This window comes from Diospyros lotus, chromosome 7 (genome assembly GCF_014633365.1).
Source record: "Diospyros lotus cultivar Yz01 chromosome 7, ASM1463336v1, whole genome shotgun sequence".
Taxonomy (NCBI): Eukaryota; Viridiplantae; Streptophyta; class Magnoliopsida; order Ericales; family Ebenaceae; genus Diospyros; species Diospyros lotus.
In genome coordinates this window covers 21726203-21753821 of record NC_068344.1, presented here as the reverse complement: position 1 = coordinate 21753821, position 27619 = coordinate 21726203, and the positions used below count along the sequence as shown (strand labels likewise).

Below are 27619 nucleotides of genomic sequence, written 5' to 3'. Positions count from 1 at the left end.
AACTTCACTTTTGATATTTGTGTAATGTCCCATGCTCCAAATATGATATAATCAGGTCTATCCAATTATAGGTATGTTTAATTTGTTGAGTTTCTTTTGTTCGCTTGACAAAGTATTAGGTAAGAACCCAGAGCTGTACTCTTGATGAAAAATCCTTGTATGTTTCAACAACTAGATGTGAGAATATGTATGTATCATAGTTCTCTTCTTGAGGTACCTACTTGATTCTAAAGCTTTAGAAAGGAGAGATTACCTCATTAATTATAACCAAGTATTATTAAGTCATTTTGGTTCTCCAAGGTTCTAAGGTTCCTTGGGTTTGATTAACCACTAGTTGGCAATCACTATCTGCATTTATGCATGTGGGTCCCAACTCTCAAGTGACTTCTAGGCAGATAACTAATGCCTCATACTCTGTTTCATTGGCTGTGTTGAATTAGTTGTATGATTCATAATGATATTCTCATAGGTTTGGATGCTTAACAAAAAAAACTGAAAGGTTTTGAAATAAACTTGAGGTGTATTACTCGAGTATTTTTCCAAGACACCAAGAAGGTTGAAAATTTAAGTGAGTATCAAATTGTTTTAGCTGAGTAACAACTAAAAGAATTGAATATATTTTTGCTGAAGTTAGTCTTACTCAATTACTAGGTTTGTTACTCGACTAATTTTTCAAGGAACATAGAGTCCAGAAACTTACTCAAGTAACATAAATTGTTACTTGACTAATTAGCTAAGAAATTGAGAATCGTTTCTGAGACAATCTGAATTACTCCAATACTAAAGAAAATCTTACTTGAGTAATAAATGAATAAATAAGGACTATCTAGATCTTAATTGAGTAACGTTAAGTATTACTTGACTATTATATAAAGAAACAGATAGGTTCAAAAAATTACTTGAGTAACATAATGTATTACTCGAGTAACTACAGGATGAATTTTAAATTTGAAATAATGGATAGATTGTTACTGGACTAACAGTATGATATTACTCGAGTAGCGTAACCCTGCGCATCTTGAAAATTTGAATTTTCTAGCTATGAGGTCGCATTTAATGCAATTTGAAACAATATTTAATGCTCTCAAATCAAATCTCTGATACATTTCTTTTAATATACCTTTTATTTCCTTGAGAATTACATGTACTAACAAGGTTTATTTGCAAAAAGGAATGTTCTCCCTGAACAGTGTCCTAAAGTGTTAAGAAGATTTACATATATATACTCACATCAACTTTTCACAAGAGACATAGAGAAAGAGAACAAGAGAGGAAGAAATAACCTATAAAAGAATAAGAGCTCAAGTTCAAACTATCATTCTGATTCACATAAACATAGAGAACAAGTTCTTCATCCTTATTTTTTTCTATCTCTAGGAAAACCTAGAGTGTCCTCCTATTTGTGTTAAGCTTATTTTCTAAGGACCCTTAGTATTGTGAGTACTTTTCTCTCAATCTATAATTCATTCTATCTTGTAAGGTTATAGCTAAGCTTACCAAAGGCTAAAAGGTCTATAAAAAGGATAGTACTTGCCTCTCCTAAAAGCACTCTATAGTGGATTTGGAAAATCCTTAACAGGGAGTCAAGATAGTGAACATAGGTAATTGGGCTAACCACTATAAATACATGTGCACTATCTTCTCTCTCTCTCTCTCTCTCTCTCTCTCTCTGATTTATATTTGTGTTCATTTATTATATTGCATTTTTAAAAGATAATTTTTGGGGAGCTTAATTCATCCCTTTTTTAAGCTCAAGTTGTTGCTTCAAATTGGAAGCGTAGAACCTATTGCATTGAATCTCCTTTGAGGCATAATATGACTATCCCAGCTCCCAATGTTAGCTCCCAAAAGTCTATTAACATGTAAGATCTAGGTTGTGCTCCCTATGTTTAGGGCATTGTTTTGTTCCTTATCAGAGCTAGTAAATTCATATATAAAATCATCTAGGACATGCACTTTAAGGGCAAGTCATGGTCTAAACTAGATATCAAACTCACTAAGTTCTACCATCTAAGAAAACACTCGCCCAACAAGGTCAGGCTTCTAGAAGACTTTTATAAGAGGTTGGTTTGTGAGGACTACTATAGTATGTGCTTAATTAAAGTAGTGGTGTAATTCCTTGCCATAGTAATAAGTATGAATCCAAAACTTTCAATTAAAGAGTACTTGGCTTTGGCTTCTTGAAAGGATTTTCTGATATAATATACTAGCTTTTGATTGTCTTCCCTTCTTTCTATGTGAGTATCGCACTAAGGCTATAGTTGCTAATGAAGAGATATGCACAAAGTTCACACCTACTTTGAGTTTGGTTAACAAATGAGAAGCAACCAGATATTGCTTGAAGACATTCTATCATTTGTAATTCCATGAAAAGTTTAGGATTTGAAAAAAGGGTCAGCATCAATCCAGAGTGACATATGAATTGACTAATTGTGCTTATCTTCCCATTGAGTTTCTAAATGTCCCAAATGCTCTAGAAAAGCCTTAGGTCAAGATCTACTTTGATTTTTTTGGGTCTACTTCAATGCCTTGCTGTGTAACCATGTACCCACAAAACTTCCTTAATGTGACCACAACGATGCAATTTTTGGGGTTAAGCTTCATGTTATATTTTTGATGGGTGAGGTAGGTTTCTTCTAGGTTAGTAATATGTTTTTTGGGTTTGGCACTTCTTGTAAGGAGGTCATCGGCATATATCTCCATATTCCTACCCATCTGGTCAGTGAACATTAGATTTACTAATCATTAGTAAGTTACTCCAATGTTCTTTAAACCAAAAGACATCCTTATTTTTTCATGAATGCAGTATGTTCTTCATCTAATGTCCACATCTTGATTTGATTATTACTAGAACAAGAGTCCATGAAGCTAATGAGTTTGTTTCCTACCGTTACATCCACGATTTGATCCACCTTCGATAAAGGGAAATGATCTTTCAAGAAGGTTTTATTCAAATCAGTGAAGTCAACTCACAAATGTCAATCCTTATTGTGTTTTCAAGCCATGACTACCTTGGAGACCTACTTGGGGAATGTACTTCATGGGAGAAGCCTGTAGAGGACATTTTTACCTTGTCTCCTATAATTGCTTCTTATTTTTCCTCTAAAAATGATCGACATTTCTAAATGATTGTTTTTACCTTTGAGTCAAGGTTTAGCTTATGTATTATTATATCTAGGGAGATGCCATATAGGTCCGAGGTTTGTCACACAAAAAATGTCACATGGCTATGGAGAAGACTTATTAAAGTCTTTCAAAGGTTGTTTGAAAGTGTGGCCCCTATCTTGACAACCTTATCGGGTTTGGTTTCAAATAGAGGTATTGGGTATCAAGTCTTCAATGGGGACTGATGACAAAATCTCTACTTTTTGATTTATTGACCCTTTTCTATCAGCTGCTTGTTAGCCTACAATCACGGGTTATGGCTTGATCGCCATCCATGACTCTTGTTCCAAATTTTGCAAGAAATTTGACTTACGTTGTAAAGTTGAAACAATAGCCTCTATTGCATTCAAAATTGGCCTTTCGAAGATTGCATTGTACATTCTAAGGGCCTTTGTTACCATAAAGTTTGGCATAATTATCCTACGATATGGTTTATTGCCTACCATGAGAGATAGGGAGATTTCCCTTTCGAGGTTACTTATTACCCCTATCAAACCAACTAACATTCATTGACTCAAGATGTGTGTACTAAGGTTCAATTGTTAGAAAGCTTTATAAAATAATATATTTGCGAAACTACTAGTGTCAATAAGAATTTGGAGTACCTCGTAGTTTTCAATCATGACTTTCCCAACAATGGCATTGTTTATGGGGTAGTAGTATACCCTAAGGATCTTTCTCTACAAAAGTTATAATGGGCTTGTGTTTCATCCAAGGTCTTTTTGTCTTTCTCTTATCGGAGGACTACCTAAGATAGCATAGATGGTTCCTATGATCTCAATTGGTTTTGGAGGATCCTAGCGTTCTAATTACCTTACAAGATAGGATTCTATTGAAGTATAGGCAAGCTCGACCACCCACCTCCTATAATATCCTCATAGGATGATGAACTCTATTTCCTTTTTTAGCTTGCAACATTCATCAACATGATGGGCCTTCTACTTGTGGGATTCACGATATTTTTTCATATCCACTTTCGAGCTGCCACATTTGACTGATCCAACCCACCTAATATGTCTATCAAAACTAATCTCAATGAGAACTTCTAACAGTGGCTTATTGAGAAGAGTAAACCATGTTAGGCCTTAGTCTCAAGATCTTTAGAGTTTGAGTCTCCAGTGACTAGGACTTTCTTTTTGAAGGGATGTTTCAAAATGGTGTTCCTACCTTCGAGCAAGTGCCTTGTAAATTATACCAAACTGTTCTTTGACATACACGTACTGCTAGGCTCGAGTGTATAATTCTGTCAATGTTTTTGGCTTGTTCTTATTATAGGAGAAGTCAAACTTAGTTTCCTTGAGGACGTCGATGAAGGCCATTATCACTACTTTATCCTCTAGTTTGTTAATGCTGTTAGCCTTGGCCTAGAACCTAGTGATGAACTGCTTTAGGGTTTCAATAGGTTTGAGTTTTCCACATAGTGGATAAGAGCTATTCTTCTTCGGGGCTTGGTCCTTTACTTCTTCATGCAATGTTTTTGAGATGTTTCTCAAGATCTTCTATCCTTTCAAATATGAAGAATGAAGGGTAGCTAAACTTTGTCAACATGGCTCATTGATAGTGTTGGTGGTAAAAAGGGTTAACGCAGACGACACAATTGGTCTAGTCAACTTTTTACAAAGCCATTTGTTAATCGCTTGAAAGATGGCATTTAGTTGGCCATCAATTAACTTGCTACTAGAGTCAAATTTCTCTTGTCGTTTATGTTTTTCTTTCTGCATAAAATTGGAATTTAGTTTCCAATGTTTGCTAGTGCTGCTTCGGCTAGTTTTTTGGTCCTTCCTATGGATGTGTTCACATTGCCAATGCCGACAAATCTCAATTGAAGTTGAACTGATTGAACTTGGTATCGGGCAATAGAAACTCTTTTAGGGATTTTGCGTTTTAGCCATCAAGTCAGTTATATGATTATCCTTTGTTCCCATGAGCCATGCTCCTTTGCTTGAGGGGTTTACTGAATGGGTTCAAAAAGACCAAAATGTCCTTGCCCAAAATACAAATTTGCAAGGGATGCCATTGTCTTTACCTTTCTCCTCTCTCCCTTCCCATGGCCGCGATGCGACTGCCGACTACTGCTACCTTCACCTCGCTGCCATTACCTTACCTCCCCGACCGTCGCTGCATCCTCCGACGGTTCAACGAGGCGAGGCGGCGAGGCAACGAGGAGATGGCAGCGAGGCGAAGGCAGTGGCAATTGGCGGTCGCATCGTGGCCATGGGAAGAGAGACAGGCGAAGGCAGTGGCATTCCTTGCAAATTTGTAATTTGAGCGAGGGCATTTTAATTTTTTTGACCTTATTCGATAATCCCCTCAGGCAAAGTAGATTAAACCTTATTCCCATAGGCAATGCCTATTAATGATACTTAAATTCAACCACCAATATATTTATAGAAAGGGAACTTACTAGATGACATGAAACTATCTTTGGATCACAAGAACTAAAAATTTGCAAAAAATAGAAGAGATGAGACTATCTTAGGGTTAACCAGAAAAGTCACTTTGATACTTAAAATCATATGTGGAGCAATAGAGAGGAGACCAGAAAGCTAATGGTATCTTAAGATTATACTAATAATGAAAGCTTAACTTGGAAGAAAGATCTTTCTCTATTTATAGGAAGATAGAGATAATTATTCACTTAGTATTAAGTCTCCATGTCAAACAACACTTAGGAGTCCCTTTGAGGCTACTTGTTTCTTTTTGTTGCGAGAGATGCCCCTACTTGATTTGTAGTCGTTTCTCATTTTTCTGATAATATATTCTACTTATAGAAAAAAAAAATAGAAGAAGGTGTTTTTCTCAAGTTTGTCGAGATTTGATTGGATTATTGGATTCTCGAGGAAGATCTTGATTGAATTAAGAATTCCAATTCTAAGTGGGACCAATTTGCTCAAGAGTTAGTGAAAGACACACACCCCCCCCCCCCCGGCCTGCGAACGTTTGGGACGAATAGGATCCCTACGAAATACCAAGGCCGAAGCCAAGCGTGCCCGTGCCCTACCCAATGGGCTGAGGTCGAACGAGGCTTAACTTGTGGACTGATTCTTAAGTATCATCAATATGATAATAAATAGAAAAAATATAAAATTCTAATGTGCCCATAATATCAAATACTTACTAAATACTACACTAACATCATATTTGGGCCAACTAAGAATTGCAGCAGTGCTTTCAAGTACTGATTTAACGTATTAAAAATATGGTTAATATTTGATTGCATATGTTTAGATTGGGGAAGAAAAAGGAGGCATTTCAAAACAAAAATTCCAGCCAAGATGTCCCTTCCTCCTTTCTTTCTCTTCCTCCAGTTCTCCTTCCTTTCTCATATACATATATATATACATAAATATAATGATTTATATATATAATTCTCTGGAACAGTATTCACAACCTTACTAAAGAGCAGTTCCCATTTTATTGTCAGACCAACGACGGATAAGAATATCAAAATTTATATGATGTAGAGTACCACACCATTCCACAAAATACCTGAAGACTAGTTTTGCAGCAGCAGCAGCAGCAGCGCGGCAGCCGCCATCTCAGATACAATTAATGCATATTAAGCAAATGCATGCATTGTCACATAATGCAATTTGAGGTAAAAAGTTGGGAAGTTATTAATGTCCCAACTGCACCCTCAAAAATGAGCAAATATTTCAACAAAATGTCACCACCCATGAGCATGAGGGGGCAAGTGCTCTTCTCTATTATTATAATATATAACTCTTATCGAAATTAAATGAAAAACTCAAGAACTCACCAATTCCAATTGGGGAAAAGATTTTATTTATATATATATATTCACACAGCTAATAACAAAGAAGAGTGTCCTATTAGGAACATCATAAATCATTGATTTATCATCACCAGTGCTACTACCACCACAGTTACAGTTATCAAGTAAAAAAAAAACAAAAAAAAAGAAAAAAAGAAGGAAACATACAAACACTGCCTACCCCGAACACCAGGCGACAAAATTTTGAGGATCAAGGCTAAGCTTCCATCTAGGCAAAGGCAAAGGAATAGTAACCAATTAAACAGGTTTTCCCCTTTAGGGCGTGGGCGTGTAAAAATAAAAGCAGCTGAAGAGGAAGGCAGGCAGGCCGAGCAGCAAGTGCTCATTTGCATTAATTCCTCATCGAGCAACCAATGGCAGCTAAGTTCTTCTGTTGAAGTATTTGTATCGATTTTGATATCTTACCTCAATGCTGATTTGAACAGATAGATATGTGCTAAGAAGAAGAATGGGGGCTCAACCCTTTTTGTTCAGCCAACCATAACCATATCCTTCCCCCCAGCTTCTGCAGCAACTGCTTCCAGTCTCTTCCACGTCAACTCTCGATGCTCTTCCATTTCCCTGGATCGGGCTTCTCTATCAGCAAACTGCCTCTCACATTCTTCAAACAACTCATTGTCCATCTCTGTAAACATTCTTTGCACATTAGCAGTCAGCCCATGGACAGCTTGGTTCCAGTGACCCCGTATATTTTTCTCCAGTGGTTCAAAGAGAATTGGCAAAATCACTTGCCGGTTCTGGGCAATCAACCCCACTATATGTTCGTTGTTCCACAAGAAGAGTGCTCGTTCCGCTACCTACCAATGCACATTTGAATTAGAGAACACTGATAAAGATGAGGAGGGTGCCAAAACAAAAATAAATTTCATGGATCCCCTTTTTTTCAAAATAAGCACTACTACAAAAATAGAAGACCATATTATTGGTTTCACAAGGAAAAGCATAAAAAAGAAAAATCGACACCAACATTTTCAGTAGTCACCAAACATGAAACAAACTTTCTCAGTTCTTTCTTTCCTCTCTTTCCAATTGATGTGGAGAAAAAAGATGAGCATATGAACCAGCCACAACGTATGGATTGCGCACAAACCTAAACTGAACTAAGCACCGGAGCCCTAATAGTAGACTCATTTCAATTCAGCTGTGGTCGCACAGCTCACAAAGCATAAAGCAAATCCTTCTAATATCCAAATTAACGCAGCCAAGGTCCAAGCATCTTCAATAGCTTGTTTACAGGCCAAAATTTTTCAAACAAGTACAAAATCATATCTCAAATGCCTGCCCATGGAAAAAAGAGACCTACAATTATTCAATGTTGCCTCACCACAGTACATAGTCAACTTACAGTGTTACAAAATCTGGTGAGCTGAGGTTAATTAATTCATAATTTAGACATGATATTCTTGGGGTATAACCAAAATACACATGGTACTTCTAAATTTTGAAAATTTACAATGACCTTCCTTGTTTCTAAACTTTATCTAAGAAATCCCTAGTCTGCTCTTGCAAAATTAATTAACAAGCATAAAGTAATTTAGTTAATTTATTATTATTTTCATCCTTGTCTTTGGTGAACCCACCTCTTCCTTCCATCAAAATAAATCTGACAACAATCATCAAATTCTAGTCCACCAACTCCAAAATGACTTGCACAGAGAACAGCCATTAAACACCACCATCTCTCTCCATGGATTCAAAATTGTCATTGACCAATCTACCTTTTAAATCAATTTGGTTGACAGGCTTTTTAGTTGATAAAAACTATTTCTTAACCATAAAATTCTCTCAATTTCACACAGAAATTTGTACCTATTTGGCAGTACTTCATAACATACAGAGACAAAAATAAAGAGAATGGGACGAGGCGTTGACCAATGGTGGTTGAAGTTCCCAAGAGTTGGTCCAGCTAAGTGAGTTTTGAGGTGAAAGAGTTTGGCCATGGATGGTTGGATTGTTCCTTGAGATAGGTGAACTGCAAAAGACAAGGGTTTAATACAGGAGGCAACCAAAGTGCAGCCAGGATTTGTACAAATTTCAGTACTAGAGATAAGGGCTTTCAATTATGAGTTTTGGTCAGATTTTGGCCTGCTGGGTTTTAGCCAGCAGTGGGCCACCAGTTCATGGTCATCCTCACAGCAATATAGAAGCAGCAAAAATTGTGAACATTCTCCATTGTCAGAACCATGGCTGCTGTCAATGGAAAATGTGACAAGAAGATAAGAAAAAGAAAAATTATATATGCTTCAGGAAGATGAATTTGAAAGTTTGTCAACCAATCAACAATGCTACCCAAAAAAGCAAAATCAACAGGAAAATATTCTGAAATCAGAAAACTGTAAAAAGCAAAGCAACAGGTGCAGCAGAAAGAAGATGATACAACAAAGAAGTAATTCAAAGGCTACAGGTCACCATAAAGAAAAACCTTTGTTAAATCAGTCCATATATTCATTCACAAATGTATGAGACCAAGAATGGAAATTAAAATTAACGAGCCTATAACATGAAATTAAACTTTATAGCAATATTCCATAAATTGTGGGATATATGTAGTATATTTATGATGTATGTACACAGTATTTGTTGATTTTTGGACTTTTTTTTACTTTTTTGCGTGATTTTTAGTTCTCTCTATTTTTTGTTGATCCTTTTTTGTTTTATTTACTTCTTTTTTCTAACTTCTTGATGGACAAATAAATTTATGATGAAATGCATCTTTAGAAGTTAAGGGAAATAATGTCAATAGATCAATTGACAAAATGGACCGACAATCTCTGATAGGGGAAGCCTATAAATTTTGAAAACTGCCTGTAATTTTACCCAAAATGAAAAAAGGAAATTCATTAACATGGTTGTAAATCTTGCACTGAACTACTAGCTGCGCCATTTGTTCAAAGAATGGAGAGAAAATTCATCATGCTGAAAAATAGAATATGTTTGGTCAGAATCTCAGATAAATGGAAAAGAGAGTAGAACAGAAAGATGGCTAGATAAAAGGATGGCTGGAGCCAGAGAATACAATATACATGAATATTGTATACTGTTTGTATATATGATATACATTATATATTATGCTGGTATAGAAGCATTAAATAAGAAGAAATTATTATAACCACATTTGTAAATTTATTATTATAGTGATATATCTGAAACAGTATCTAGTATCATTTGATGCCATACTATAAAATAACAAGAATAAAATTGGTACTTTATCCAATATGATATTAACACCTATGTTCACCTATTCACACACTTTAATCTGCTAGCCAGTAAAGCCCAAACTCAAGATAAGATGATATCTAACAAAAATGTCCCCAGTACACAATGCTCCCTACCTTGCAAGGGTTCAGGAAAGCATTGTTTTTGCTCACAGCCTTACCATGCTTTGCAAAGAGGCAATTTCCACAACTAGAACCCATGACCTTCCAATCACAAAGGAATAACCTTACCTTGCTTCCAAGGCTCACCCTCAGATGAGAAACAAAATACCAGCACAGAAATTAATGATTGTCCAACATCATGATAAAAGCACTGGAATAATTGGAAAGTATATAATAACCAAATAAATTCTCAATCAGGCAGTTTAATTTCAATACCTTCATTTGGATGGAAAAAGAAAGTGATAAGATAACAGCATTAGGACATAAGTAAAAACAATGCAGTGAAATACCTAGGAGTCTAGGACACTCATTACTCAGTGCAAAACACAACTCCACACATTGCTCAAGATAATTACTCATAATAGCAATATGGTTCGCCAATACTTATTGGAAGAATTAGGGGTGTGCACAGCTTGGTGTGGTCCAGTTTGGAAGACTTCAGAAACCAAACCATAAATTACAGTTTGAAGAAATTCCAAACCAGACCAAAACAAATTAAACCATTTTAGTGAAATTCAACCAAGCCAACCATAAAAAAATGCATGTTTGCTTTGGTTCAAACCACAATTTGGATGATATAAAAGTTACGTATATTTTGTGAAAACAACATGTTTATTTATTTTTCGATGAAACAACATACTTCATTAATATATTAATTATCATTTTTTGAGGGCTTGTATTACTTTATGTTTTTAATTAGTTTAAATTCTTTACTCCTTTTAACTTTCTACTCTTAGTATTTTTCCATTTGGAACTTTTGCTCTTAATAATTAGATTGTTGCTTCGTTTAGGATAGGTTTTATATAAATTTTTATGAAAAGTTAAAATAAAAATGATTTGAACAATAAATTTATTTAAATACAAATTTTTAAACTAAGAAAATTTACTAAATCATTTGTTAATAAAATAATATTTGGTACAAGACAAAAGATATACTTTTAAGTAAATAATATAATATATATATATATATATTTGTATTACAGTTATTGGTTTGTTCAAATTGACATCAGAGATGCACCTGTCATTATAAATGGCATCCATCAACCAACATAATTGACAATAAAATATGCCACAACCCTAATAGGACATTTTCCCAGAATAATATCTGTCATCCGGTGCAAATTAAGTCCACAAATCATTGCCTTTCACATGTTGCAGCACATTCACTAGTAAAGAAATAATAACCAGTAAGAATAGTAGACAACCAAGCATACATTCATATAGATCACTCCATTTTGCCAATTAATTATATAAATCATAGCAGTTGGTCAAAAACAGAAATGGAAGGTGCAGAGCTAGTAAAGCAGACACATACACAAAAGTATTGTAAAAATTGTGCTTTAAGTGCAAAGCGCAACTCCTTTGGAGCTTTTTGTGAAGGAAGCTCAGCAACTTTAGTTAAGCACAGTCAAAGCACCCTTAAGCTGCACTTCTATCCGAGCTGTGAAGCTATATAAAGCACACTTTTAATATGGACTTTTGGATTTGTTTAAATTTGGGGAATGGTTTGGCTGCTTGTATGGAATCCTTGCTCAGAAACAGCTGTCATGAGATCTTAAAAAGAGCTGAATAAAATCGATTATATATTTAGGAAAAAGAAGACGACTCCAGATTCACAGAAATGCCCAGATTTCTGATGGAAGATGATGAGTTTAGACCAGTCATCTTTCCAATTAAGAGTTCAGCATATTCAGTAATTGCTTTAGTTGGATTTGCATATTCAATGTTCAGCATATCTAATGATTGCTTTAGTTGGATTTGCATGTTCAGGATATTCAGCAAATTCAATGTTCAGCATATTCAATGAACTTGTAAATGGGTATAAATGAAAAAATGGTACCTCATCTTTTGGTAGATTTACAGTTCCCATTCTTATTTAGTTTTCTTTTAATGATTACTTATTAATAGTTTATATTTTTTATGCTTCTAAAAGTTTATACTCTTTATTTCATTTGTGTGTTTCCCTTGGCTCAGGCAAGCGCTTGAGCTTTGCACTTAAGCTCCATAGGCTTATTCTACGCTTAAGCACTCATAGTGCTGTTGAGAACAATGATAGATACAAATGTACGATATGTTAATATATATATATATATATGTATAGAGAGAGACAGGAGGAGGAGGAGGAGGGGGGGGGGGAGTAGATGGTTACTCATCCCAAAGGCCTAACTCTATGTGTCAACTAGAAAAGAAATCATTTAATAGAAGCTCATTGAAAATTATAATATATACATGTCATGACCCCAAGGGCATAGGAGTAATTTTTCTGCTACATGTATTTGTCTTTGTTGCAGCTTAGGCTGGTGTTGTACCTACAGTTAGTTACTAACTGAAATGATGTAACAGCCTATAAATAGGCTGTAGAAGTAGAGAATGGGAGCTTATGAATGAATTGGAATTTTGTCTCTCTTAATTCTCCTAACTCTCTCTCGATTTCCCTCTCTTCTCCCTCAACTCTCTCTATTTCTGTTTTGTCTCTCCCTCCCTTTCTGCTTCTCTCTCTCGTATTCTTACCAAATGCCTTTCTAAACCCTAGCCAAACTCTAGGGTCGTGACATTTGGTATCAAAGTCAACGTTCCTTGGCTATAATTCCTACAATTTGTAACAATGGATTCGGACGACTCTCTATGGAATCAATTGAGCCAAAATTTCAAGTACAAACCACTACAACTACCATACAACTAAAAGGAAATTCCTCAATACAACTAAAAGGAAATTCATTTATTATCTAATTACTACTATGTCCTTGGGTCATGATAATTTCCCCCCTTTAGAGAGAGTTCTTGTCCCCAAGACCTTGCTGCAATTGGTCTCGTTTCTTCACCCAACCCCTACTTGTTCTTCTTTTCCATCCTCCAGCCCTTCTATATATAGTAACCATTCCTTACACCTGTGACCTGGGCTAAACTGTTCTCCACACTAGTAGCGCAACCCTGTCGTCTCCTTTGTTCCATCAAAAGAGACTTAGCTAAATTAGGATTAGTATAAACCCTATGATTTGAATTTTCCTCTAGCTCGGAACTATTTGCAAGATGAATTTCGATTAGGGGCTGGTGTTTCTTCAAAAGGGCTTCCACATTGATTTTCTATAATCACACACTTTTTGTAGCATGTTTGACAAACCATGGCTGAAGCATCTTGACTGTAAGTCTCAATTCTTTGCTCAAGCCGCTGATAAAGCTTGAGACAGTACCCTTCCGTTAGGTGGGGATTAAGGATCAACGTGAGAAACTTAAACTGATACGACTGTATCGTCCCCTCCTGCCTCAATTTGTTGAATTTTCCCACATCATCCATCATATTCTAATCTCCAAAATGCTCACACAGGTCCTCCACAAATTCTGCCCACTGACAGCCTTCCTTTCCCCAACTCCACCCTTAAAACTAGGCATCTTTAGCATCGTTGAGGTAGGCAATGGCCAAAGTGACCTTTTGCTGTTCGGGCACATTATACACGCTAAACATTTATTCACAATGCCTCTGTGAAGATCTAGGGAAAAAAAATAATAATAATAATAATAATAATAGTATTAAAAATTTAATTTTGAAAAAAATATATATAAAAGGAAGGAGGAGGCGCGCGAGCACCCCCCCCCCCCCCTCCAGAAAATCTCTCTCTCTCTCTCTCTTGCTCTCTCTCTCGGATTTTTGCCGATTTCAAGCGATCGAGCCGTTCGATCTTCGATCCGACTTCATTTTCACCGTTTAAGAGCCCCCGATCTACAAAAAGGTAAGCGTTTTGGTTTAATCTTGATGGTTTTTCTTTGCTATTTCGGGCAGGGTGTATGTATAGGCACGATGTGGGTTTTGGCCGGTTGTTTAAGGTCATATTTACGAAGATCTGACCGTTGGATTTCCTTGGTTTTGGCATATGTTGGTCAGGTTTCTTGAGGGTGTCGGATGGCGGTCTCAAATCGCCGGCCACAATGGCCAGCGGCGTTGGCAGTGGGTTTTGCTCTTTTTGGCCAAAAATTAAATCTTAGATCTACGAAAATCTAGCTGTCCGATCTTTCTCATTTTTGGGTATGTTGGTCCCCCTGGTGTTGCGCACCTCGTGGTAGCCTCCAATCGTCGGAAAATGGCCGGCGGTCGATGGTCGGCGATGGCCAGAATCCATCCATGCGTTGGCCAAAAATTTATTTTTAGATCTGTAAAGATCCAGCCGTCTGATGGTTCTCATTTTGGGATATGTCAATGTTCGTGGCGAGGGTTCGATTTGCTATGTCGGTAGAAAGAAAAAGAAAAGAACAGGAAAAAAAAAGAGGGTTTTGGGGGTTGGGCAGGTTGGGTTAGGTTTTGCCCTAGGATGGCAAGGCCCGATTGGGTTATACTTTATAGGATGGCCCAATGTGTTGGGCATGACTTGACCCAATTGTGGCAGCCCTTGAGCTGGCCCACTCGACTTGTTTTCCTTTCTTGTCCCTTGTCTGTGGACCTAGGATAACTCGGTTAGGTTGGTCTTACTCAGGATATCGACGTCAGTCTAATTTGGGTTCTCCTTTGGTCTCTTGGAATTGGCGATGTGACTGGCGAGTCACTTTGTTGATTGAAGTCCTATGGACGAAGCCTTATTAGATGACTCGAGGCCGAGCAAAACTGACCCCGAGTGCGTTCTAGGCTAGCCTATGATGATGACTTGGGTGTATCCTGAATCTTGATTTCTGATGGATTCATTTTATTCTGAGGCTAGTACATTACAAACCATTCTTTTAAGCCATTTATTAAATTATTAATTAATTAATTATTATGTTTTTAAAAAAAATTCAATTTAGTTATAAATATAAATATATATGTACTTCGAAAAAGAGAAACTTTAAAAATATTATCTATATTGACAGTAAACTAGTTTAAGGGTGAATATAGAAATATATATATATATATTAATTTATTGTAGCCTATAAGCAGGTGTGTAGTTCCACTATACACTTGCACGTAGCATGTAAGGAGAGACATGATAACGTAGTTGATGGCTAAGCTCGACGAATTCCATGGCACCAAATTCGAATATTGTGCGAGTCAAGGTATAAATAACCGATTCAAAGTGTTAGGCAATGGTTAGGATTTTCAATAATTTTTATTACGTCATTACTTGTATTACCCAAATGTGACCACCTCATTCTATTTATTATAAGCTTGGATTCCCAGAATTTTGTTCGATCTTCTCCCCAAAATCGGACTTGAGTCATCATTTCCCAGGCGAGTAAACAGGATATGTTATGTTTACATTATTTTATGCACGTATATATATTGTTCCATGCATAACCTTTATATGATTTTATATATGCGAATCATAGAAAAACACTTTTAAATATTTCTAAATTGCATGAAATATTTTCATCCTACTGGGAGAGACATAAGCAGAAAGATACCCTAACTGATTTCTTGTCTTGAGAATGTGAAATATTGAATGATATGGTGTATTTTAGGCACCACATGAAATAATAAATGATTATGACTTGTGCATAAAGTAGGGTATCCTTTGCATTATTATTAGAGGACTATCTAGTAGATTCCCTGGTGACTCACAGCAGGAAAAAATCATGTTACTGTGAGGCTTGACATGCCAAGGACATGAGAGGCACAGATAGTATGTTTCAGCACTGTTATCACGTGGGCTATGATGGTATTATAGTGTGATGACGATGTATGTGCCAGTATATGTACTTGTGTGCATGTGTCTATAGGCGTTAGGCCAGATTCTACTAGTGTGTCATCAGATTCAGTGCATGCATTGCATATAAAAATATAGGAGACTTAAATGGTTAGGTGAGCAACTTATGGGGGTTGTCTCTAGGCACCTACTTTTCCTACACTATGTTTTCCTTGAAACCTCAAATTATTTAAACTTATGGTACATATTCCCGTTGTTTATACTGCTATTATGTTATTGTATCCATGATAATCATCCTAGCATTTTTATTGCATACTCTCCTAGTGGGCATGACATACCTTATACTCGCGAGTCCACAAGACTATCCCTTTTTATTAAAATATTTTCAGAGGATTCTTCTTTTAAATATTGGTCCAACAGATCTTCTGGTATGATGTCAGACCCCTTTTTGATTCCTGATGTGATATAGGAGGCTCTGTGGAGACATACACGTACTATTGAGTCTGTTCTTTTGTCTTTTATTTTTGTGGCACATAATGGTGCCAAAGGCCCGAGATATGGGACTGTATATGTATTTATGATAACAGTGTGATGGATATTCATATTTTTGTATAGCTGTTGTATATGAGATATTGAAATATTTTTGTGGAAAGTTGAAATGGTATTTTACTCCATGTTTCTATATTTTGTCAGTAGTATTAATGCTTTTAGCAAATCAAGCTAGAGAAGAGACTTACTAATCCACGGTGGGGCCGCTAGGCCTAAGGATTAGTGCCGATCATGACTTATTAGAATTAGGGTCGTGACAGCCTCACCCATCATCTTGGGTTCTGGTCATCAAACAATGGAATCTCTAGTTTTAACATGGGGAAACCGAGCTGATTAGTGGTAGCTGGAGCTTCCCGCCTCCTCTCTAAAGTATTTTCTCCTACCAATGGTGGATCCACATCAAATTCAGACGATCCCTCAGATCAGTGGGTCGTTCCATGCCTGAGAAGGATTGGCTTTAACCTAGGAGGAAATTTAGGAGAGCCTTATCAGATTTTGGCTAGTGAACATCATCATGAATTCCCACATCTATTCATGCATTTGATCGTGCAACAGATTGTGCAAATTTCGACTCTCCTCACGCCATCGTTCCATTGCTCCTCCTATCCACTGAAGCCTCCAAAGTTCCTATCCGAACCTGTATGTGAGTCACCATAGCCGTTACTTGCTGTTAACTATGACTCCATTTGCTTCATTCAAGTGTCGTCATCCATTGTGAAGAGGTCATTGGTGAGATTGAAAGTCGAGGAACAACTCTAGATGATTCTACTGAGGATCGAACAGTTGCTATTATTCGCCGGAATTGAGAAGTGATCGTGGCAAACGCCTATAAACTCACTTCCAAGTCAAACCTGATTCAGGCACAGGGTAACTCACATGTTACAGCGACTTTGATTAGCCTTCAAGAGTCGCCTAGGGCTACCAATTCCCCTGACCTGCTCGCCTTCAAAACTCAAATAGAATTTCTGGCCAGCTACTCTATTACAGTCACTACAAGTCGCCTCTCTACAAGTCGCCCTATGGTATTGCTTCACTATTCAATTGAAAGTCTCCGTCAAGAATTAATAACAGAGAAGTATCCTTCCACCGCTGGAATTGCGCCAGATCGCCGAAATTCGCCACTAGAATCACCAACGCTACTCGCCTTCCTTGATCGATTGTGATGCAACCAACGGAATTCTCTGGAATTGAGAATCGATGGATGCAGTAGTTTATGAATTGGCTTCAAAATCTGCCGAAGCTACTTCACCCTTCCACTTCGAGCAAGGATTACCGAAATTCACGGGAAGTCAGAATTGCTTGGCCATGTCACCTTCAAATTCCAAACTAAATTTACAGCTAATAATCGATCGAAATTCACCAGTGGATCTCGATTTTGATCAATCCTTGTTTCCTTCCAACTTAGATATGAAAAGTAGACAAAATTGCTGTTCGAACTCACCTGAACTCGCCTGCTACTACCGGTTTCCATAATTGCCTCTAGCTTGTCTTCACGTCTAGAATAGATTAAAATCACAACCAATGATTAACTGCTCTGATACCAATTGTCATGGACCTAGGGTTCATGACAAGTTTAAAAGGTAATTGGAAGGAATTGAGGGAATTAGATCAGAAGAAATAGGAGGGAATTAGGAAAGAACAAAAACAAAGAGGGGGATTAGGGAGAATTGAGAGAAAGAAAGGGAAATTGAGAGAGAGAGAGAAATTAGATTTCATTCAAAAATATTCTTCTATGCCTTGAATTAGAATGGATCAGCCCTGTATATTGATCTGGTAGCTAAGGTTTGGCACCAATAGGGCTGCTAAATATTCAAATCAATACAGTTTGAGGCATGGTTGTTAAACTCCGAATTTTATGGGTACGATTTTACGATTTTTTGCACCGAAAACCCTTACGATTTTGAAATTGAATCGCACTCGATTTTACGATTTTACATGTCTAAGACCCTCTTACGATTTTACGATTTTAACAACCTTAGTTTGAGGCATTTGTCCTTTAGGTACAAACCACTACAACTACCATACAACTAAAAGGGAATTCATCTATTATCTAATTACTACTATGTCCTTGGGTCATGACAATGGTTGCCTATGAATTTTGGCACTCTTGTTCGAATCTTGAAGGCGAAGTAGGTGGTAGACTCATGGCTATGAAATTTACTAAGTCACTCAGATTTGAAGACGTGTGAAGGTGAAGCAAACCCAAGCAACTTTGGTTGTTGTTCCAAAGCGATTGGATCTAGGTCGTTGCATGTGAAAAGGCGATAAGGGAAATTGAGAGTAGGTGACTCGAAGTTTGAAGGCGAACTCCAAGGTGGGATTCTGGTGATTGTTGATCACCGGTGATAGTTGTTTCTTGATTGTGATTTCGTCAAATCCTATTCACTAATCCAGCAAACTCGACAGCAAATCAAAGCGAGGCACGTCCCGACCTTGCAACGGAGAGCGTGACAAATTCTCAAGTGAACTGCATAAGCCTGCCATTTCTTGAAAGCTGATCGAAGCTATTCAAATCAGCAATTTTCGTAAGTAATTGCGCAACAAAAGTGTTGGAGTCAGAAGTTGCGTGGTAGGTTTCCAAAGCTGCTTAGAACAGGTTTTCTTCTGAAATTGTTCAGAGCTAGCAGGTTGTTTGAGGTTGACTCAAAAATTGATTTGGAGGCTGTTTAGCAATAGTTTAAGGCTGATTCAGATCTAGACTTATGCAAATTTAGGGTTGTTGAATTTTAGTACCAGAATAAGTTTCCGAAGAGGTCTCTAGAAGTTGATCAAGAGGTTGTTACAATGGTGAATTTTCAAGAATTGAACCTATCAAGATGACCGAATGACTTCTTGAAAGTGTGCCGCCATTTGGGAAAACATTCAAGGAAGAATGTGATGTAACAAGAGAAGTAATCAAGGATGTCAGCAAAAAGTTGGATGACCTTTTAATTCTATTTTCACATAAATTTCAAGTTAGTATTCTGGTTGAATGTTTTTCTAAGGAATACTCTACTTCCTTCAATCAAATGGAGATGAGAGTTACAAAGAGGAGCTCAACAAGCTAAAACAAGAAGGCTCAGTTACAGAGTACCTGGTCAGGTTTGAGAAATTGAAAGCACTTGTGCTCAATTCCCATCCAACTTTGATAGACTCTTATTTTTTATTGAGATTCATTAATGGTCTTAACGATACACTGAGTCCTATGGTGAGAATGATGTTTTTAGCCACAGTACAACAAGCAACTAAGAAAGCTAGGTTACAAGAGTTGGCGCTGGAAGCCATTTACAAAAAGCATGGGCTGCCACCTAAAGGTTACCTTAAGAGCAACCAACAAATCGAAGGAGCTTCTAAGACTGCTAATCAAGTAGTGCAGGAAGCTGATGAAGTAGCATTGGAAGAGGAAGATAGTGTTCATGCAGCTGAAGAGAAGTATGAGATCCTAAGAATAGAAATGGTAGCTACAAAGAATGAGGAAAAACCTGAGTTGGATCAGGCAATTCATAATGATAGGAAAGGAATGGTAATTGCTGACGAAGCTATTGCAGTTCCACTGGAGGAAAAATTGATTGAAAGTGAGCCTTTGGTGTACACCAACAATCAGGAGGTAAAAGATACTCCACTTGAGGAGGTCTCTACCGAAGATGAGGAAGGAGACGAGGTTGTGAAGATAGGAGAGGATACGATTACACAAACATTGGAGTTTGAAGATTTTGAGTTTGTTTTTCTTGAAGGTGTCGAGTTTTGTCTAGAGTACTAAGGCAACGACAGCAGTGTTGTTGATATAGGTTATTATGCAATTTAAAGAGTAGGGATAGGCGGTGGACTCACTTGTAAATAATTGTCAAGTTGGGGGGTAAAACTAGTAATATCCAGTTATGTAATAGCCTAGGATCTGTCGCCCAAATATTCTATAAATAGGGAAAGAGGTCTAGACATAAGAGGCGCATAATTCAGTTGTTTCTTGAGAAAGCTTTGAGAGAGGAAAGGCTGTGTTTTAGAATAGCTTTTGTAATCTTGAGAGAAGGATTGTAATCGAGGGGTGCAATTGGTGTACTGATATCATTCTTTCTTTCTGAATCAAAGAAGGCTACTCTTGGAGGGTTCTTAAGGCTGGATGTAGGATTGCAGATTGCAATCTAAACCAAGATAATCTTGGTGTCTTGTGGATGTTTGGTTTGTGTATTCTTATTCCTTTTAATTCTGTTTCTGTTTATTATTTCCATTGAATTCATTTAATCTGTACCTAAGATCAAATCTATGAGTGTGTGTGTGATTGAGTGTGGCAGAATTCCTGTCCAAGAAACCAATTCCAGTGACCCTAGGTATAACAAAAGGCATAGACCATCAATCACCGGGATAGGAAGAAGTTGTTGAATTACCTACATTGGATCAAGTAGCTCCGACTAAAAAATCAAACAATGTTGTTTTAGACTTACTAATTTAGGTGAATTTAGATGAACTAATCTCTCTCAAATACTCTTCCCACTCTCAGATCAACAAAAATAAATGTTAATGAAAACAGAAAGTAAAGAATTCACAAAACAAGACATAAATCAAAAAACCAAACCACAAGAAACCAAATTTATCTTGGTTCGGATTGCAAGTGTTGCAACCCTACATCCAGTAGTTAAATACCCCTTGAACAGTCTTCTTTATTCAGAATGAACGATCAGTACACAGCTAGTTCCCTTCCTTCTATTCTAGAGTACATCAAACCTTTGCTCCCCAAGATTACAAAGCTATCTCTCAAATACTAGCCTTTCTCTTAGAACAAAACAGTATTAGTTACAATAGAAAATGAAAACACACTCAACTACTACCCCTTGCCCTCTATTTATAATAATGGGTGAACATTCCAATATAACTAACTGAAATTAGATAATTATAGTTTTAACCCCCAAACTTTACTAATCACATTTAGGGTATCATTTCTAACTGCCTATCTAAACCTTAGCCGACATAAGCCACTATCTTCACTAATCTTCTAGGATAACTCGAGGCAAACATATCAACAGACAATGGTAAAGAAATCGGTATTGTGATGAATTTGCTTGCACAAAGCTCAATGAGACAGCATCAACAACCTCTTTCACAAAAGAGTGAATAAAAAAAAACAAAAACTATTATGAGCAAGAACTAAACAACGAAAGAAGGCCTCCTGCCTCCAAACGCATTATCCCACTCTCTCAATATTTCAGTAAAGCAAACAACTAACAAACTATCGGAGAAATATAACAAAAAGGTAAAATAAAATAATTAGACAGTAGAGCAGTGAAGAATGATTCTGACAAGCATAACATGCATGAATAACCAGAAAGAGGTATAAAAAGTAGACATAAATCTCATAGTCAAACCTGGAAATGAGAACTGTTCAGACAACGTCCAATCTGTCTGAAAAGGGGAACCATACAGCGCTGGAATTCAGCGGGCTGAGTACTTTCCAACACTTCTTCTAATTCTCCGAGAAAGAGAACCTCCTTTCCACAATTAGTGACTGGCCAATACTTCAATAACCCCCTAATAACAGTATCTGCCAACTTATAATCCTTCTCAACAAACTGGGTGATGCAATATGACAACTGTTGGTGATACACAGACACAGATTTAGGCTTGTGGAGTGGTAGAAGCGCCCGAACAAGGAATAACTTATGCTCCTCTTTCATCGGTAGCGCAAATCCATTTATTATACTCCCAAGAATCTCCAACAACTCGGCAATCCCACTGTGCCTCTCTGTTTCAAATATAAATCGGTAAAATATATGATTTATTGCTTTCCGGATAAACGGGCGATGAACCATGAATTTTCCATAGATGCGATGCAGAATAGTTTTCAAATACTCCCGCTCTCGGGGATCCTCCGAATCAAACAAATCAAGCAATTTCAACACAAAGGAATGATCAATATACCGTTTCGCGACCTTAGTGTCCATATCAGGCGACACAACATACCTCAGAAGCAATTCATACACGAGTTGCAAATGAATCCAAGAGGGATCCAAATACACGTCATCCTCATCTGGATCAACCGTTTCAGTGGCGCTATTTTCATGGGAAGCCGGGGGTAAACACCGAAAAATGTTGGCTGAAATCATCCGGACTAACTCTTCCTGCAGGGTTTCGTTCAATTTACACGACCCTGACTGAATCAAATCAACAAGCTCCAGAAGCGTCTGCCTCTTGATCTCCTTCTCCCTAGCCGACTTCAACGTGTCCGAGAAGTCGAAGGAAACCCAGCAGATTTGAAGCTTCTTGAGAAACAAGACATGGCGGTCTGACATGGGCACGTCCTTCAACAGGGGCAGGACCTCGACGGCACCGGAATTGGGCGGCGCGGCCACAACCACAGTCTGGGAATTGACCGCCGCTGACGGCGGCGCAACGGCGCCGCGCGAGGCATGGTTGACGATGACACTAGGAAGCGGCGCGTTTGAAGCGGGAGGCTCAATAGCTTCCAATTTGGAGGTCTTTCTCTGGCCTCTTTTGATGATTTTGTTAAACATGATGATTCAAAATGCTGACAGAGTCCTAGCCCTGGGCTTTTTATCTTATCTATGAGAAACTAGGTTTCCGCTCCTACAGAAGAGGACCATCCCATCGGGGCGACTGTTGATCAACCAATTCAAACCCTAGATATACTGAGCGTCAAATGTACAAAGTATATTACCCAGATAGAGAGGAATAACAAAAAAAAAAAAAAAGTAGGCCGAGAGAGAGTTTTCTCGGGAAACAAACAAACAAACAGGGGAAGATTAGGAAGAGACGAATTTGCTGAGAAGTGGGAGGAGAGGTGAAGACCTTGAGATCCGAAAACGCAGAGGAGAGACCAAAACCATATGCGGAGGATTTGGCACTTGGCACTGACTAATGAATGACAAACGGGAACCAATTTAGCCTCAAGTCAAGTCTATTATATATTTATATTTATATTTATATTTTATTTTATTTAATACTTTCGTGTACAATCCAAAACTTCACCTTTTATCTCTATCTGTCTTTTGCGATAAAATCCAGAGAAATATAAATCATTGGGTACTAATATGAAAAAATATTTGTTAAAAAATAATAATAAATTATGACTTGTGCTTTTGAGATTTAGCGAAAATATAAGGTGATAGTGGCAACTATCTTACAAATGATACAGATTTTGTTTGAAATTTCTCATCTCGTCGTAGATAAATTTTTTAAATTAATCAAAATATGTCTTTTATTTCTATTTTTTTTTTTCATTTCTCTCTTCTTCCGTCTTTTATCTTTCTTTCATTGTACAAACCAATTATTGTCAAAAGCCTAACCATGGTCGAGTGGCTTAAGCCATATTGACCCAAAATCTAATAATTGTGAGAGAAGGAAAAAGAACAATTCATCATGATTGGGTTTGATCATGGATTTTAAGTAGATTCAACAACTAAGACAAGAAAGAGAGAAAGGTAAGAAAATAAGATGGAAGTGGGTTGAACTATAAATTATGATGTGTGTGACAAAGAAAAAAAGAGAAATGGACATAAATATAAGTGAACTCCACCGATAAATGAACTTTCAATTATAGTTTCTTATGAAATAAAGATTAAAGAGAAAGAGATAAGACTATCTTTGGCCATGGATTTTGAGTGGATGTGTGTGTGAGATAGAGAGAGGGAAAGAGAAATGGGGAGATTTTTAATGGCATAGAAAGTTTTTGTAATTTTAAAAAGTACAAGAATATTAAGTATTATCTATATTTTTTATTAAAATTTGAAGAGTGCTACAAAAAGATTTATTCAAGTGACGTAATAGTATAAAAAAAGTATATAAATAAATTCATAAAAAATTATTTGTAACAAAAAAGATATTGTTATTATATTATTAATAATTTTATATAATATAACAATATATTAAATCTTAATCTCGTTATCAAGGGTGTGTTCTATGAATTTTATTTCTTCAATCAATTCTACTTGTGTTTGTGTCTTCTTTATTATTTGTTTATTATATTTTTATCTTTTATGATATTATTAGAACTCATATCATATTTCTCAACAAATTTTTTTTTTTTAATTTTTTTGCCAAATGTCGATCTCATTTCAACCATAATCTTTAAGAATCTCTATTAATTCTTTTCACAAAAAAAATATAATTTTCATTGAATGATTTATAATGTGTGAGGTGATAAATAATAGTGTTTTGTAGGTCATGGTGTCCTGCCAAAGGGGGTATAGTTGCATCATACTTCCCATCACACACAGAATCAAGATAGCATGTGAAAAGACCAACCACAATATATATATATATATATATATGTTTTGGAATATGGAATCCATTTAATTAAACTTACATTTTCAAATTCTGTCAAAATTTTTATTTTTGTCTTCATGTAGATATAATAATAATAATATCCAAAAATTATAGCAATTAATATCTAAAAGTTTTGCCTTCGTTCTTTCTTCTCTATTCCTCTATATATTTTAATTGATTTAGATTGATTGTTTTAGACAAGCTCAATAATTCTCATGGTATCAAAGCCATAAACGAAAGTTATAGCATCCGATCTCTCAACTTAGCAAGTTTACAAGGAAATAGAATGGAATTAAGGCCGGCTCCGATAGGAATGGACTTCATAATTTTACTATGCCAATTAAGCTAGATAAGAACAACTATCTATTTCAAAAGATAGATGAGCATCATATTTTAGGTTCATATTCTTCTCTAATTCAATTTTTTGAAATTTGTTCTAGTAATGGTTTAGAGATTCCAAAGGTTGTTAATGAAGAATATCTAACATGGAAAAGAGTTGATCAATGGATTCTTTGTAGATTATTATCAACTATTAGTGAACATGTTATGGCTTATGTAACTCATTGTTACTCTTCAATTTTGGCAAGGATTTCACTATTTCCTACACAAGGATATTCAACCTTGTAATGCTATTCTAGGTTTGATAAAAATTGGCATGGAAATCCTAATAATTCTCGATCTAATCAATTTTTTAATTCTATAGGAGATTACACTCAAAGATAAGGTTTATGTCATCATACTGAGGTGGTTTTTCTCCAAGAAACAATAATTCTTTCGATGATTGGTTTGACAATTTTAAAAATCACTTAAAATGGTTTGGTTTAAGTTTTGGGTTTTGATATGTCACCAAATGGACCATTCCCTCAAATCCTAACTAAAACTAGGAAAATTGGATTTGATACCCCTATACTTTAAGATAATTGCAAAAACTGCCACTGACAATTGAAAAAATACGATGAATACCTTTGAGGTTTAATACTATTTGTAATTTCCCCTATGTTGTTAGTTAACTCCAATTAAACTTTTAAAAATGACTAAAATACCTTTATATTTAAATACTTTGTCGTCTTTTCAGATTTTTTTCTCTCTTTTTTTCCTAATCTCTCTCTCTTTATAGGAATGGCGATTATCCATTGTAGCGACAATGATAGTGGAAACGTTTGCTCTCTAGCTCTCTTTCTCTCTCCTCATCGCATATCCACCATGAAAGATTACAAATTTGCATTGTTTATCATTAATGATGATTGCAATAAACCTAATAGGTTCATCATATCTCTCAAATTTGCAATGAACCAATTGGGTTTATCCTCTCTCTCTTTCTCTCTCTATTTATAAGGGGAGAGATAGTGGCAGTAACGACGGTATCTATTCTCTCTATTTCTCTCATTGCAAATTTGCAATAAAGAATCGTAAATGCAAATAACCTTAAGGATTCATCCCCCCACTCTCTAATGGTGGTCATTGAGCGTTAGTGACCATTGTTTTTTTTTTTTTTTTCTAAAATCAAGGGAGAGAAGAGAGAGAATAAAATGTAAAATGGTCCTTTTTTTTTTTTTTCATTTTGTTTTAACAATATGGGAGGTTATAGCTATATCTAAAACATAATGCGTGGTTTTTGCAATTACATAAAATCTTAGGAGTAGTTATTGTAATTTTTCCTTAAAACTAATTTTTTTATAGTTTGAACTTTTTATTTATTTATAAAACTATAAATTTTAATTAATTATCAAGTAAATAAAAAATTCACAATTTTTAGTTTAATGATTTGGAGTAAAACCTTCGAAAGAATCAAAATGCCATTAACTTTTTTAGTTCACTCTTAGTCACACAAATTAATAACTTTAGTGTGTTGGTTTAATTGATAAATCTTTAACTTTTTAAAAAACTTTTTCTTAAAGAAAAATGTCATTATTCTTGGTATGTGTTGTTACTAAAAATACAACAATTAAAATTTATAGTGCAGGGAGATCAAACAATGATAGAGCAAGGCACAAAACATGAGGTGGCCACTAGTCTGGGAAAAGGAGAAATGTTGCTGCCTAGGAAAGAACTCGCACTATTTTTCAAGAGAGTGCTTGACAAACTTATGTCCCTTGAAGAAGTAGTTGTGGGCTTGAACAAGTAGCAAAATGTTAAAATGGGAGAGAAGTAGATGGTTGCCCAAGAGAGAGCTTCATTATCTAAGAGAGAGTAGCTGCAAGGCAGAACACAGTCGTTAAGCATGCAAGGATTCCTCCCACATAGGCCCTCCAATGCTTAAATCAACACAAGTCATGGAAATGATGAAAAAGTAGGTTAAAAGTAGTCTAGGAGAAGAAATGGTTGCTTCTCCAAATAAATAAACAGCTTAATGAAGTGCTTAAACTTAAGGATGAGAGGTTGGTGTGTTTTTTCTAGTTGTTTAGTGTAGTTGTATTAGGTGTTTTTGTCATGATTTTTCATCCTCCCTTGCACATGAAGAGCATGGGGTAGTTATACCCTCCATAAGATATCAATAGTAGGACACATGGCTCATATGCACTAAGTGTGCGTGGAGTTGCCCCTGGTTAAGCAAGAATTAGGCTTAGGAGAAACCCTTGTTAGCAATCAGCCGAATAATTCGTGTATAATACGCGAATTATTTCGTATTTTTCAAAAAAGTATTATACTTACATATATTTGAAATGTCTGGCTTAATATGTGATTTTTAAGCTTAAAAAGTTTAAAATGTGTATTAGCCTAATTTTTTAAAAATTTGGCTGAAAAATTTGTGGAGGTGAAACCAACGATCGGCAGCGAGAGATGAGGTGGCGACGAGAGAGGGAGAGGTGTGCAACAGCAACGAGAGGCGACAAAGAAAAAGGATGCAATGGCGGTTGGCAGCAAGAGGG

At 36.3% G+C, this 27619-nt stretch overlaps 1 protein-coding gene across 1 annotated transcript; it reads right to left on the bottom strand.

Annotated features, from left to right (window-relative positions):
* Positions 1-6996: 6996 nt before the first annotated feature.
* Positions 6997-23358, bottom strand: LOC127806364 (serine/threonine protein phosphatase 2A 57 kDa regulatory subunit B' beta isoform-like). Its single transcript, XM_052343599.1, has 2 exons — positions 21833-23358; positions 6997-7758 (listed from the first exon to the last, which is right to left on the bottom strand). Exons 1-2 carry the CDS (start codon positions 22976-22978, stop codon positions 7432-7434), a joined length of 1473 nt encoding a protein of 490 aa, XP_052199559.1. The 5' UTR covers positions 22979-23358; the 3' UTR covers positions 6997-7431.
* Positions 23359-27619: the final 4261 nt, after the last annotated feature.